The following is a 15,639-nucleotide window of genomic DNA, read 5'->3' as shown; positions in this document are numbered from 1 at the left end:
ACTGTGAATTGGGACTGCAAGCTGAATAAGCCCTTTCCTCAAGTTGCTTTTGGACATAGCGTTTACCATGGCAAAAGAAAGCAAAGTAGGAAAGGATCTTAAGTGGCCTCCCTTTCCCAATCTGTAAAATGTGGCAGAGTGTGGCCTGGGATGGCCAAAATTCATGAAAATAGGAATGAGAGCCTACAGCCTGTGAAATGCAGGCAGGGGTGGGCACTGGCAGAGATCAAGGCAGTGCTTGCAAGATGGCTCAACAGGTAAAGGCCCTTTTCTGCTAAGCCTGATGACCTGAGTTCGATCCCCAGGACTCGCATGGTGGAAGGAGAGAAACCACTCCTACAGTTGTCCTCTGGCCTCCACATGTGTGTGCCACCCACAAAATAAAAATAAAATGTAATAGAAATATGGGTAGTTAATGTCCCGTGTGGGATGTAGCTCTTGTATATGACATGATTTGGGGGGAATTTGGGTAGGTGGTATAAAAATGTTTCCCCTTTATTTTTATGTGTACGGTGTTTTGTCTGCAAGGATGTTTGTGCATCATATGTGTGTCTGATTCCCAGAAGAGGGCACAAGATTCCCTGGAATTGGAGTTATAGACAATTGTGAGTTACCATGTGGGGTGGCTTTTGCACAGTTTAACATGGTGGAACATATCAACTGGCAGCCTGTTACCCCAGAAGACAACACTGTGGGGTCATCACCTCAGCATTGTGGACTCAAGGCTTTAGGAATTCAAAGCAATATACAAGAGGGTACTTATGACTTTTATTTTAGTATTTTAATATTGAATACGTGACAAGATTTAATGACCAAATTAGTCATTTACATTTCAAAGATATCTAAATATAAAATTGCTAAAAATTCAAATACAGAGCAAGCTACAAATAATATATTTTTTGGGGGGAGATAGGAATGGAAGACATTAGAAAAGGGTGTTCCTGTTGTCTGAACAAACTAGAACGAGGCATTCATCCATGATGATCCTTTGCAAAGAAACACACCCGACTCTGAGATGCTTAGACACAACGATTTAAAAAATGTTCTAAACATAGGTCGATTGAGACATCGGCCCTGGTCCTGGCCCAGGACAGTATGAAAGGATGCTGCCACAGGAGGGACCACGTGAGGTCTGCAGAGGCATCTGGTGTAGCCAGAGGTGTGCTGTCAGGGTGCTGGGTACCTTGCCCTTTCTGCCCAAGGCTTGGGGTACAAGGGCATGGGCTTCCCTCTACTCCCCTTTTGCCGACATACTCTCTCTGTAGGCACCAGGAAGAGAGCAGGAGCCAGGGTTCAGTGCCAGTGAGGCAGACTCTTCCAGGTCCAGGTTGGCCATCTCGTACTTGTTATGAGGGAATGAGAGGCCACTCTGGCTGGGAACTCAGTACCACCTGGAGACACACTGTCACACTCTCCTACCAGCACCTGTCTCTCAGGTCACAGGCACTGGAATGTTGAAAAGCCTTTGAAGGGGAAAAATGATAGCCTGGCAAGCACGCACACATGGTCCTCGTTCCTAACTTCCGTAAGATGTTATTCTCAAAGCAAATGCACTCATTTAAACAAATGGCATAGTTAACTACTGGCCAAGCCCTAAACATTGCTTCTGAGAGCTCCAACCACAGTTTTTACAATCTGCCTGTTCAATACAGGAACAGATTTTAAAGAAGATAATATAATTAATCCTCCACCCCCAAAAATGGTCCATCATACCAACTATGATAAAGAGTACACCTGTTTATTAAAAGGAAAAAAAAAGAAAAAAGAAATTTACACTTTTGTTCTTTGTTTGCTTTAAGAAATTTGATCAAGTTGCAAGGAAATGTCTGGCATGGCTATATTTACACCCTTAGTGGGACTGCCAGGCAGTGAACATGGCTGGGCAGCATGTGGCTCCTCCAGGAGGCGGTCTGGCTCTTGGGCATTGCTACTTAAACCCACTGCCAGGTTTCAGTCCCACGGCAATGTCTCCAGACTCCAGAGTAGGGTACCCCCTACCTCTAGACCTTCCTCTAGAGCCCAGCAGCGCTACGCCGGTGAGCCCAGGCACTGCAGGGTGAAGGTGGACTCTGGGGCCACTTGGCCCTGCAGGCAAGCTGGGCTGCAGCAACAGATTGAAGGCCAGTATCACTGTTGTCCCGATTTCTTCTCCTTCTGGAAGCTGAAGCTTGTACGTCTGTTCAGTTTTCTTTGTTTTTGAGCAAAATAGTCAGCCCGGGCAGTGCTCGCTCGTGACTCCAGGATGTAGTTGACCTAGAGAGCAAGAAGACACGGCTGTTACTTGGCAGCACTGGCTGGTGGGAATTGACAACTGCTTTGGGCCCGTGACCTTGGGTGAGGGGCTGCTGACACTGCAGCCTAGCCGGTCAGAATGAAGCCCTCCTTGCTTTACAACAGACAAGAAGAAAGTGCAGGTTTTCAGTCCCTGAGTAGTGGGCCACTGCTCCTTAGGCTTATGCTCCTTGCCATGGGCGGCCTCCCAGAATGCTCCCTACTGCAACTCTGCTCAGCCAACTCTATAGCCCTGGGTTGTTGGTTGACCCCTCTGGCTCCAGAGCCCTGGTCATCAGATACCCCCGACCTTCCATCTGAAAGATGAAAATGTGGTAGATGAAAAGTCAGAACAAAGCTCTCCTTCAGCCTCCTGACAGCTTGGCATGGGATCCCCTCTAATGTCCGCTGCACCCCACCAGCCAGAGCCAGTGAGAAAAGAGAGGCTGAGGAGGCTGCGGAGGGTGGAGGTCACTGGGAGTCAGGTGGACTTCAGTTTGGAGCATGTGTCCTCTCAAGACCACCTGTGCGCCTTCAGACACGGTTTCCCTCAAGGCTCTGATTTCTACCGGGGCTTTCTGTGAAAACACAAATTGCTTTCCTCTCACGCTTCTCAAAGTCCTGGCTAGAAAGCTGAATCTTGGGCTGGAGAAGAGAGCTGCACAGACCAAGGCTCTAGCAATGCCCCTCCAAACTTTTCGTGTTGGTCATCAGCTGTGGGAAGCAGGGGTACAGAAGGCCTGCCTCATTCGGCCACAGCCTTGCCAAGTCAGCAGTGGAGAGCCATAACTCAGCATGCAGCCAGGGGAGGGTGACCTGGGATAGTGCAGACAAGGTGTAGGGATGGCGGGAGGCATTCTCATGCTCGGTAAATGCCACCTCTGGCTTATATCGCTTGCACTCAGCTGACCCGGTGTTTGCAGTGTATTTTTTTGGCACATTTAATTTGACAAAAGCATTTTAAAATGGTCCTTAACAAGCCAACTATTTCCTGAATTTATTATCATCAGTGCTTTGTGATAATCACACAGATAATTTTAATGCAAGATTAATGTAATAATCAAAAGATAAAAACGCCCTTTGGTCTGCCATTAGCTGGTTAATATGCTGTGGCTTAAAACGTGCCCGATTTTATGCACTATAGAGTGTTTTACTTTCGATGCACTTTATAGCTTAAGGCATAAAAATATAGGGAGTTTTCATGGTCAATAAAGCCACAGCCTCCATCACTCGATCACAGAAGAACCTGGTGTGAAGAGCCCAACAGTTCCTCAGAGATTCATCTTGAGGCAAGCAGAACGAGGGATTGAGGATTCTGTGCTGCCAGCATATTGGGGTGGGTAGAGGGCATCCCTGAGCAACACAGGCTTCCAGTGAGGCTCCGCCCATCCTCCAAGACTCTGGGCCTCTAGCGCCTCATCTATAACATATATACAACATTAATGGTGTCTACACTCTGCAGGGAAGTTGGGAGGGTTATATGAAATATGAGGCACCCTAGATGTAGCTGCTACTCAGCCTCTACTAAGGGCTTCCTTCATTGCCCTATAGAAAGCCTCTGCCTGAGATGGCTATGCCGGCACTAGCCTTTGGCTCTTAATTTTGGCCTAAACTCTCATTTTAAGTTCTTGACATGTTAATTGAGTCTGAGAAGGACCCTAAAGAGCCCCTTATTTAACATTCCTGTCAATTTTGGAGGCGGCCAGAGCCTCGGTAGCTGAGCTCTGACACGAGCTCATAGAGCCCTGGATATGACGTGAAGGGAAGGTGGGAAAGCCAGGGTTTAACTGTGTGCGAGCGCAGGGTACAAGTGAAGTTCAGCCTTTGGTAAGGACTGCGATTGCTAGCTGTGACCCAGTCTGGTTCTGGGATGAAGCCCTTCGAGGTGCACAACGGTGTGACATTTTTACAAACATCCTGAGACATATACAGACATTTCAAGGGAGGAGGCAGGCCTGGGGGGCTTTGCAGAGAGCTTTGGGGAGCATTCTGCCCTGTAAAATGATTTCTCTGCACTTGATCTTCCAGTCTCATACTGAAGTCATAAACCTGTGTTTCTGTCATCAATCTGCTGTTGTGAAAATTATTCTGATGTCAAACACAGGATTATAATTTTACTAGAACCCTTCTCAAGACTTGAGTATTTTAATGCTGGCTATAAAAATAAGCCCAGGCCCTGATGAAGTGGGGGACTGGGATATTTTTTACCCACTCTCCCAACACCTGGCACAAGCTCCTTGGATGGTCTTATGATGTCCTCCTGTCAAGTAACTCTTGGCTTGCTGGGAGTCAGCAGTCCAGAGTGGGCGCTATCTTCACTCTGGTCACTGTGTCCTGTGAACGTCCCCGTCTGCCCATGTCGCTGTCCTCACAGAGGCTCTGTCCTTTGGATTTCTTGGTTGGCCATGGGGTCTTTGAACTGGATGTGGTATTCCGGTAAAGCTAGGGCATCTTGGGGACTGGCAGCACACACTTCAGAATCGGCCACATGTACTGTCAATTGCAGATTCTGTCAGCTTACCAGAGTCACCATCCTAGCAAAGCTCCCTTTCCTTCAGGTATTTTGTCCACACAGGCAATGGGAACAGCTTTCTGTGCCCACATCGGACTTGCCAGGATTCAATGGGAGTGTTCAAGGGTAGCTCAGCTCCTGTCACTACCGCCTGACTGCTTCTCTCGTGAGAGAATGACCCAGAGGGGCCATGGGTCTCATCTGTTTACACCTGAGCAGCTCCTTGCAGGTCCCTTACAAGTAGGGACACTGAAGCCTAGAGGTGTAAGATGACTTGTTAGGGTCATCCAGCCCAAGGCAGGGGAGACATCTTTCTTCTGCTGGGCGGCTCTGTTTCTTCCTCTTGCTAGCCTGTGTAGGATTTGCCTTGGGAAAGGAGTGCTAGCTTGGAGGAGTTCTGGTCTGATTATGCCACAGAGACCAGTAGCCTGGGTGGCATTTGGTACTTCAAAAGAAGTAGGCCAACTCCAGGTCCTGCCCTAGAGCTCCTGAATCAACAAAAGCCATGAGGTGGGTATAGCTTCTCAGCAACCCAGCCTGCTGCCTGGCCCCTTTCAGACTGCTGGGAATCTGCCTGTTTACCCAGGGCAACCTCAGCAGTTTCGCCTGTACACACCCACAAAGCACGTCTGTGTCTATCAGTATAGCATTGCACTTTCTATTTTGATGTCTTCCCTGATGAGGTAGAGCTCTCTAGGGACAGAGTAGCCATCGCTGAGGCAGGTGGAACGCTAGCTTGGCACGGAAGGTACCTGGTGAGTGAGCTGAGCTTCATACAAGGCTAGCTCCAGTTGGCATGCTTTGAACAGGTTGGGAAAAGCACCTTCAGTGATTCAAAACTATTGTCTCCTCAGCTGGCTCCTGAGCCTCAAGGGACTCCTGACAGTGGTTGGGGACAATAAATGGTGCATGAAAGGTAAAAAGCACAGAGGAAGAACTAGGCCTTTGGGGGCTAGAAGGAAGCTCAAGAGTCTTGCGTTGGCTCAAGCAGGGGATGAGCCACTGCCCAAGGCCCTGGCCTGAGACTAGCCCAGTTAGAAGCCCACCCTCCCACCCCTGGGTCAAAGGCCACACTGGACTCACCTTGAGCACGATTTCACTGACTGTAGCTGCATCGGACTCGAAGTATAGGTGCTTATAGTCATGACCACTTAGATACGTGAGCTTAAATACCGCATGACCTGGAGAGAGGGGAGGGTCCTGGTGAGTCGCCATGGAGGGTAGGTGTCCTGTGTGTCCTCCCTGATCCAGATATGAGCAAGAGCATGTGGAGGTTGGATGGCAATATTCCCTAGGACACCTGGGTTTTTTCATCATAGGCTGCGTCTAGGCAGTCAATGAAGACTCACAGCCCAGGTCCCCTCTGCACAATGCCAAGGAGCGTGTCTCAGGAGGGCCTTTCTAACATAGTGCTTCTGCAGGATCAGTACCAAAGCAGAAGGCCGATTCAACCCAAGTGAATAACTAAAAGAAAAGCAACTTGCTTAAAGTGAAATGAGCTAAGAGGACAGGGCAGAAGCAGCAGCCTGCCTTTCTATGGCTCTGCTGGCCTGTGTGGACACTACTCCTAAAGGCCTCGAAGGACGGGGTGGCACTGTTCTGTGGACAACAGCAGAGCAGCACCTTACAGTGCTGCCAACCTGGGCTTAAATCCTTTCCATTCCTTTCCAAACCCTTTAGTAATGGCCTCCCTTTGGCTCATGCCACCCCATGCTCAGCCTATGCTGCCCTCTTGCCTGCTTCTCCAGATATGTATGGGCTCTTCCCCACCCCGAGACACCCTCAGCATGGCCTGCATAGGAGGGTTCTTCCTGTGCCTTCTGGATGCCTTTCTGTGCCCGGCCCCCTGTGTGTGGCTGTCAGATCCTTTTCTTGTTTTGCCTGCCTGCAGCAGTGTCTATAATCCTGTCTGAACTTGATGGCACACACGTGCCAGACAGATCCCCAATTCTAAATGGAGCCAGAGATGCCAGTAAGTGTGACCTTCAGAAGGGCAGGCTAAGAGAAGGCTCTTTGGGGTTCCCGGCCTCAGTCCTAGGGGAGACTCCCCAGTTGATCTACACACGGAAGGTCCAGGGCCCTTCCAGGAAGCTCTTCCTTCTTCAGTTGTCTTGAAGCTGTTCTCTAATAATGGCAACCAAAGGACATGCACGGTCCTGCTCATGGGACCCACTAGACCAAGAGCTCTGGGCACATGACACAGAGGCTTTCGTCCCCAAACCCCACAGCCCCAAGGTTCTTCTTCTCAGCTTTACCAGGCCACACACACCTACTAGGCCTCCTCATCCATCGTCCTTTTAATTGAAGCAGTGGCTGGTCATGTTATTAATTAATAATATGTCACCCGCATTACTGTAAGTTCCTCTCCTTCCCGGAGAAGTCTACTGGGGACCTTATTTACAGTAGCTAATTTTTCAGATCTCCAAAAATAAACTGATATATGTTGTACATTTGTGGCCAGAAAAGTTGAGCTGCTGGTATTTTATCCTGGAAACATCATTACAAGATACTAATTGAGACTATAAATCCTATATTGAAAAAAAAAAGCTAATAATTTCTAATAAAAAAAAAAGCCCTCACTTTCAGTTACTTGACAAATTAAGCTTGATTTGAAATTGTAGCTCTATAATGTTAGAATTCTTAACTGGAAACTAATCATTCCATTAACATATAAGCGACTTGTTTTTCTCAATTTTCTTTCCCTCTTTCAATGCTGAGGTCTTGGTGACATCATCTTGTGGAACAACAATGCAGAGACATTTGCTGGCCATGCTATGACCAAGCAGAGTTATCTATGAAGGACACAGGGCTATGAAGGACAAACAGAGACATTCCCTCAGGAGGCTTTACTGTGGACACCTGGCCATGACACAGACATCATGGCCTGGGGCTAAGGAGCAGAAGGTCTTAGGGAGGCCTGCAGACCTGGAGCTTCGGGGTTCACTAACCACTCTGATAAGTGATCTCATGCACCGTCTATACCACCTGCTTCCACCTGTCACTGACAAACCCTCAAGATGCAGGTGGTATGCTTGAGGACCTGAGGCATCATTAAAAACACCCGGTAGTCTCAGTAGAGCCAAATCTATATAGCACATGTGGTGTGCAGAGTATACAGCCCGAGAGTCTGGGAGAGAAGCCTTGACACCGGGGACTGCAGCACCACAGGGCTTGTCAACTGTGGGCTCACAGAGGGGCCCATCTGCACAGGAATTGGGTGTAAAAACAAGTCATTGTTAGCCAGGTCTCAACTGGCAGAGGAGCCAACCCCTGTACCCCAACACGGCCTTTTGATGTTCTTAAGAGTATGCTTCCTTTGCCTGTCCCCAGTTGTGGCTCCAGTGCCCAGCTAAGGGAGAAGGGCAGGTGGGAATGATGAAGGGCCCACTCTCCTGGGTGCTTGTCCCTGACAGTGAAAGCAGTCACCCTACTGAGGGGAACAGAGAGGGCCCTGGCACAGTGCTGTGTGCTCTTGAGCAACTCCAGACTCGAGCTAACTATCTGCATATGAGTTAGGGCTGGTGGGTAGCCACAGAAAGCAGACATGAGCCAGAGCGTTGGGTACAAGCACAGGCCAAGGACAGTAGTCATATTTTTGCCTGTGCTGGACTATAGGACAAGGGGTGACTTGCTCCCTAGAGGTTTGGCCCAGAGGTCCCTTATTCCAGTCTCCAGACTCTGCTGTCTCAGATTCTGCCAGAGGACTGGTAAGGGCAAGGGACAGGGAAATGAGCAGGGATCAAGTGTGACTGACATATGTTAGAGGGTCTTAACACAGAGCACTGCCATGGAGCCACAGAGGTGAGGGCCGTTTTTATGGAGGACAAAGGATGCTGGGGAGGAAGGTACACAGTGCTGGCAAACTGGCTCTGAAGGGAGCCAGAGCAGACCAAGTTTCTGGTGGGCAGACAAGAGGGACTGGCAAGATCTGGATGAAGCAGCTGATGGGGCCACTAATGGGTCTGAAACAGGGCAGTGGCACATATAGGTAAACAGTGTTTGGGGTTCCCTAGGGCCCCCAGTGTTCTGAAGTAGAGAGAGCAGATGCCATAGTGGCCAGGTGGCTGTACATGTGTCGCTGGGCTGGAGAGAGCAGAATGGATGCTGACTTAAGAGAAGGTAAAGGTGGGCAGGTCTGGACAGCAGAATAAACAGAATTCAAACTTGACAGTGTCATCATCTAGTTCCAAACCTGTATATCCTAAGTGTGACACATTAATTGACATGAATCTGTCAATAAAACACAAGTGGTTTTTGCTACCTGGGAAGGAATCACTGGTATCAGGGGCTGGGACTGAGAAGTCTGCACTTGCATCCTTTGTTGCCATAGCAACTCAAGGCCTACCTTGAGCAAGGGAGGAAATGGCACCAAATGAGAGTGGCAACCCATAAGGCATGAATGAGTCTTAGGGACTAGGGAGGCAGGTCACCCTTGAAAATTCAAAGAAAACCACCGGTTTTCATAGAAAGGTGTAAGTCACAGCTACACTCTGTCTCTGTAAAAAATGCCAGCTGAGGAAAAAGTTTTCACAGAAAGCTAGTGGTCAGGTTAGTTTGAGGCATTAAACTCCACTTGGAAATGAAACAGGACAGAGACCTGAGACGCCTCTGAATCAGACCCTGAGACCAAAGTTAGACGTGGGTTGCAGTCCCAGCCACCCGTGGTCTCAGCACATCATCAGAGACATGGTTCATGAGAGAGTGACTCTTCCGACTCAAAAAGCCATCTGATCTGGGGTTAACATGCACATTGTTTTGAAGGTTTTGTTTTTAATTGAGCTTTTTCTGAGCCCACTTACTTTTACAGACCATAGGAATAAAATGCAGCATAATGTGGCATCTAGGCAGTGGTCACATGCTCAGAGGAGCCACTGAGATTATACATTTGCTTCTGAATATTGAAATGAAAATCTGCATATGTAAATGTCTCTACATTCACATATTTTAAAAGTAAATCCGAGAAGATGGAATATAGCAGTAAGAGGGTAATTACAACACAGATATCAGAAGTAGAGATGCTGAGCCTTTCTGCTATAATCTGTCTTCTGTATTCTATTTTCACTAAAACAAGGCTACTATCTTGGGATGGGACAGCTACTTAGACCCTGCTGTGAAGGGAAGTGTTCCTGGAGTGGGAAGGGTCTTTGTCAACATACTTGTCAGACCAACAGGGTGATACCTGGTATCAACCTACAGCCACCCCTGTCTAAAACTCCTGGTGCCACACTTGCCAAGAACACCAAAATGAGCTGGAATCTCTTTCATTTCTTTTCAATTACAAAAATTATAAAAACACTAAAATTTATCAAAATTTAGAAGACACAAGAAAAAGCTTCACATTTTACCCCTTAACCTCAGCAATGCAGCACAGAAACACGCATGGGGCTTTTCTAGTCATCTTCATGTCTCACATGACTTACTGAACTTTGAGTTTTTGTTTTGTTTGAGATGGGGTTTCCCTATGTCCTGGACCTCACTGTGTAGACTAGGCTGGACTCAGACTCACAGAGATTCACCTGCCTCTGTCTCCTGAGTGCTGGGATCACAGATAGGTGTGTGCCACCACTGTCCAGCTATTTTTTTTTCTCTTTTCTTCTTAACACTTTGTTATAGCCCAGTCTCCATTACCTCTCTTTCAATGGCTGCATGTCACCCCAATGAGAGTTAAGAACTATGCCTCACTCTGGCTCCACTGTCATCTTGTCTACTCAGGAAAGAACAGAGCCATGAAGGCGGCTGTTGGATCCTGTCTCCTTATGGCAGGATAGACAGAAGCACTCGGCAGAGCTTCTCTAATCCTTCTTGTCTAGAAGGCATGGGAAACCTCACTGGACTTCTCAGGGGATTCTGCCACAGCACTGCCTCTATTTATTTTGGTTTTCGATTGGGTTTCATGCAGCCTAGGCTAGCCTTAAACTTGTTACGTAGTGGAAGCTAGCCATGAACTCCTTCCTGATCCTCCTGCCTCAATGTCGTGAGTGCTGAGATTAAAGTGTGTACCAAATACTTGGTTTCTGCTTTACCTTTCTGTAGCCCTGGTAGTTCTCTGGTCTCAGATTGAGCTGCCAGCTGAGCACACTACAACGAGAGGGGAGCCAGAGCATAATGATGCCTGCCCTTTGACACATGGGCTGCATCTGACCTACTTAGCTTTGGATGGATCCCGTAAGAACTCTTACTCACACTTTGATGATGGAGCAGGGGTGTCTGGCTTAGACCCTTCTCGAGGTATCTGTGGTGAATATATTATTTATAATTTAATAAAGCCACTGGAGATCAAAATGCAAAGCTAACGACAGCCGTAGAGGCAGGCAGTGGTGTTACCCACCTTTAATCCCAGGCAAACGAATCTCTGTTAGTTCAAGGCCACACTGAGCTACACAAAATTGATCCAGTCTAAAATAGAAACAGAGCTCACACAAAGGTGATCTCAGCACTTGGGATCACACGCCTTTAATCCCAGCAGTAGGGAGGTGGAGACAGGAGTGATATGGCTGGGTGGAAAGAGGAATATAGGGCAGGAGACAGGAGCTCAGAGATTGCAGTCTGATGATTTCTGGAGACAGGATTACCCATTTTTGATCTGAGGTAGAGGTAAGAGCTGGGTTGTTTTGCTTCTCTGATCTTCAGCTTGAAGCTTGAACCCCAATATTAGCCTCTGGGTTTTTATTATTTATGTGAGACGTATCAGGGGTTGAGCAGCTGTCTTCACACCACCTGCATCTCCTTTAAAGGCAGAGAGCCGAGTCACTGTAGTCTGCTGGACACATTCGGGAGGTCATTTCTAGCTGGGAAGAGGGGCAGCTATGCATATTGAAGAGCACTGGCCATGGAAGTTGTGATATTGGCAGACTCAACTTATGACCAGTCAGAAACTGCAGGTCCAGACATTGATGCCCATTTCCAGTTTCACCCATATTTAAAAAGAAATATTAACTTTTCCACTCTAACAGTAGAATTAACTGAGTACTGGCCACATTTGGAGGCATGGCTTTGATGGTCTTTATATTTCAGGTTAGGGTCCAAATACAAACAGCTGGGCAACACTCTGAGGTGTCTGAGCCCATCTGTTAAGTCCTCTTGCCTAGAGAAGTAAAAGTCAGCTCATCATGCAATATTTAATCTGGATAATAAATTATGACCTTAGGAAGAAAAGACAAAATAATACACAGATGTTCCATCCTTCCTTCAAGTGAAAGCCCTTCTGGTACAGCACGAGATGTCACTGTACACCAAACCTAGGACTCATCTCCAGTCAATGCTCACATGTCCAGCCCTCCTTGGCTTGTAGTCACATCCTCACCCAGGCCCCAACTATGTCCTCCCTGATCATGTCTTCTCCAGGGCCAACTATCTACCTGCAGCACTGTCCTTTTGACACACTTCAAGAGGCAAGGCAGGAGGACTGTGTGGAGTTCGAGGCCACCCTGGGCTACAGAGCAAGGCTATGGCTCAAATTCATCCATTCCAACAGCAGCAGCAGCAGCAGCACCAGCAGCAGGAGGAGGAGGTTTGGATCCGTGTCCCCTCCCTTGTTGCCTGTACTCTGTTCTATGGTTGCCATCCTCAGCTACAAGCATTTGAAGATGATGTGTTTAAAACTGGCTAAAAAGTGATAGATTTCATTGTGGGATTTGCATATACACTTTGCTTTTGTTGACTCTCCCATGCCCTCACTGCTCACCTGCTCCTACTAATCTTCGCTCCCCCATAATCCTCTTTCTGTCTGTATGTTGTATCAACACATTCTTATTTTTCATCTACTCCTCCTTTAAGAGGTTATCACCTCTCAAGGCTTCCTTTCTAGTTTCATGATCTACAGCCACATCCTTACACACACACACACACACACACACACACACACACACACACGTATATATATATATATATACATATACACATATAGAAAATAAACCTAGAATTTACATATGAGAGAAAACACATGGAATGTTTGTCTGTCTGAATTTGGCTTATTTTGCTTAACCTAATAATTACTATTTCCATCCCTTTTCCTATGAATGTCATAATTCCATTCTTTATAGCTATAGAGAATCACATTTCCATATGGGTTCCTCTGCAATGGGATTCCTGGCTGCTGTGTACAATGCATCAGAAAGAATGGGTGTTCACGTTCCCCTGGGGTATGATGACATAGAGTCCTCTGTGTGCACGTTCACTTGCCTGGGTTTGTAGCATCACACAGCAGTTTGGAAAATAGTTCCAATGCTGAAGCACATCCTTATGTAGTACTACACAAGTCATGTTTTAGCACTGACTGCATTAGAAAAATCTGGAAGCAACGAGAAGCCAAGTTCTCAGAGATAGATCCAAGTTTTCAAAGGCTATGCTTTGAAGATCTGAGTCAGTCTGGTTCTGATGACTAGGATATAGTGTGGCCAATTCTTCCTACCTGAACTAGCAGGTTCACTTGGCTTTTAAGAAAATGGCAGCCAAAAGCTCAAGTTTTGTGAATCACTTTGTAAGTTGTTTTCAAGCAGAAATGGTGTTTGAGTTGCTAGTTCAGCTAGCAACTCAAAACAGTTGGACTTTTTCTTTGGGGCAAGTGCTCCACTTCCAGGTGCAGGGGCTGTCTCCATGGACTTCAGGAAATGAACTAAGAGTCACGGATGGGGTATGTAGCTCATAGGTGGAGCACTTGCCTAGAGAGCACAAGGCTCTGGGTTTTAATCCATGGTAACACAAGAAGAAACAATATAAAAAATAAACAAAGTTTACTAGGTCTTTGTTCTCCTGGTATCTATACTCTTTCAGCAAATACTATAGGACACTTCAACAACCGAGCATTGCTTGATTTTTTTTTTTTTTTTTAAGCTTCTAGAGACATAGAAGCATGGAATACATTCAGTCTCTAGGAATTTCCTTCTTTGAGGGCAAGTCAGAGTTCATACAGGCTCTGTGGGAGGTTAAATGCCAACAACAAACCTCTCTGATATGGAATTTGGTAACTATTGTGCAAAATACTCCTTTCTATTTTAAGCATTAAAATCCCATATTATGTACCTTTCCTCTAGTAAGAGGAAAGGAAACTACCTAAAAGCGTGTCCGTGTGTACACACACACATGCACACCTGTCTATGCTTGATGTGTAGGCCAGAGGGTACCAGGTGTCCTCAACTGCTTTTGTTACATAGAATTTTACTATGTTAAAGTCAAAGTATTCCTTTTTAATTAGACAAAAGGGGGAAATTCTGAGGAACAATCTTTGTACACTGTAAATATGTTTGCTCTCATTGTTAATAAAAAGCTGATTGGCCAATGGCTACGAAGGATTTTTGGGGCAGAGAGAATGCTGGGAAGGAGGGTAGAGTCAGAGGAGTCTCTAGAGATACAGAGGAAGCAGGATGTTTACAAAATGAGGTAACAAGCCGTGAGCCACGTGGCAAAACTCAGGTATGAAATATGGATTAATATAAATTGTAAGAGTTAGTTAGTAACAAGCCTAAGCCTAAGCTATCAGCTAAGCATTTATACTTAGTATTAAGCCTCTCTCTGTGGTTATTTGGGAGCAGCTGCAGAAACACAGAAAAACCCACATTATGAATGGCTCCCAACTCCTGCTTGTTCATTTTCTGCCTATTCCCTTGAAACAGGGTCTCTCACTGAATCTGGAGCAAGGCTGGTTGCTAGCAAGCTCCACAGATCCTCCTGGCTCTGCCTCCTACAGTGCTGGTACAGGTGCACAGGGATTTGAACTTAAGGTTATTTTGGCTGCACAACAAATATTCTTACACACTGAGCCATTCCCCCAGCCCAGAAATGACTGTTTTCATCATGTTCATGTGTACAAGTACTGAATATCAAGATTTCCTCTACACTATACAAGGCTCTATGCTTTGGCACGCAACTGTTCCATATGTCTGTGCTTATCATCTCTCCTTAGACCCCACCCCTCCCTTGGATTTTTGAGACAGGGTCTCATGTAGTTCAGCCTAGCCTCCTATTCACTATGTGGTCAAAGGTGGCACTGAACTCCTATTCCCCTGTCTCTACCATCCCAGTACAGGCACTGGGACTTGAGCCACCACGTTGGGCTTCCCCAGCCTACACAAATGATTTTATTCTGTAATCTACTCTTGGCAGCTACCCCATCCCCACACCTTTACTATTTAACTGGTTACTTTCCTCCATTCTAACTTCCTGTACTTAAAAAGCTCCAGAGGAAAATCCAGAAAACCAAACATAATTGAAATTTGTTACAAAACAACTCTCTAGCCCAGTGGTTCTCAACCTTTCTAACGCTGGGACCCTTAATACAGTTCCTCATGTTGTCGTGACCCCCAACCATAAAGTTCTTTTTGCTACTACTTCATAACTGTAATTTTGCTACTGTTACAAATTGTGGTAGATATTTCTGGAGATTAGAAGATTGCCAAAGGGGTCGAGACCCACAAGTTGAGAACCACTGCTCTAGACTGGGCTGGGGCTAGACTTCCAGAGGAAGGCACAGACACCTCAGTGACAAAGGGAGGACATAACGTTTGCTGGCACTCCCTTCCAGAATGGTACATTTGTCTGCTAGTTTGTTATCACAAGTTGAACCTAGGGCTCTATCTATCATGAGTGCAGATGCGTCCCAGAGAGCTGCTGCAAGTCAGGTGACACACGAGAAGCTCGGAGCACTTCCTGATGGAGAAAAGGGTCCCTCTGTCTTTTTACTTCCATCTTTTGAGACAAGCTTTTCTATAAGGAGCCAGAAAGCAGACATTCCAAGCTTTGTGGCAAAATTAAAAATATAGATATACCAGAACACAAAATATGCTCCATCCTTTTTTGTACAAAATTCAACATATAATAATGGAATACGTTTGGCTGACTTTTGAGGGAATATAGCAAGA

General features: G+C 46.5%; 1 protein-coding gene across 6 annotated transcripts in view; it reads right to left on the bottom strand.

Moving 5' to 3' along the window:
- Window positions 1-746: 746 nt before the first annotated feature.
- Mapkap1 (MAPK associated protein 1) overlaps window positions 747-15,639 on the bottom strand; it is a 226,092-nt gene continuing 211,199 nt past the window's right edge. For 5 of the 6 annotated variants that reach the window (XM_051185258.1, XM_051185257.1, XM_051185259.1 and 2 more), the window contains 2 exons: window positions 5,867-5,964; window positions 747-2,253 (listed from right to left, as the gene is read on the bottom strand). In XM_051185258.1, the coding sequence (XP_051041215.1) occupies window positions 2,128-2,253; window positions 5,867-5,964 (224 nt within the window). In that variant the 3' untranslated portion in view covers window positions 747-2,127. The remainder of the gene's footprint in view (window positions 2,254-5,866; window positions 5,965-15,639) is intronic. The other variant, XM_051185260.1, reaches the window with a different exon arrangement.

Source organism: Phodopus roborovskii, unplaced genomic scaffold (assembly GCF_943737965.1).
Source record: "Phodopus roborovskii unplaced genomic scaffold, PHOROB, whole genome shotgun sequence".
Classification (NCBI taxonomy): domain Eukaryota; kingdom Metazoa; phylum Chordata; class Mammalia; order Rodentia; family Cricetidae; genus Phodopus; species Phodopus roborovskii.
This window is presented reverse-complemented; position numbering and strand designations above follow the sequence as displayed.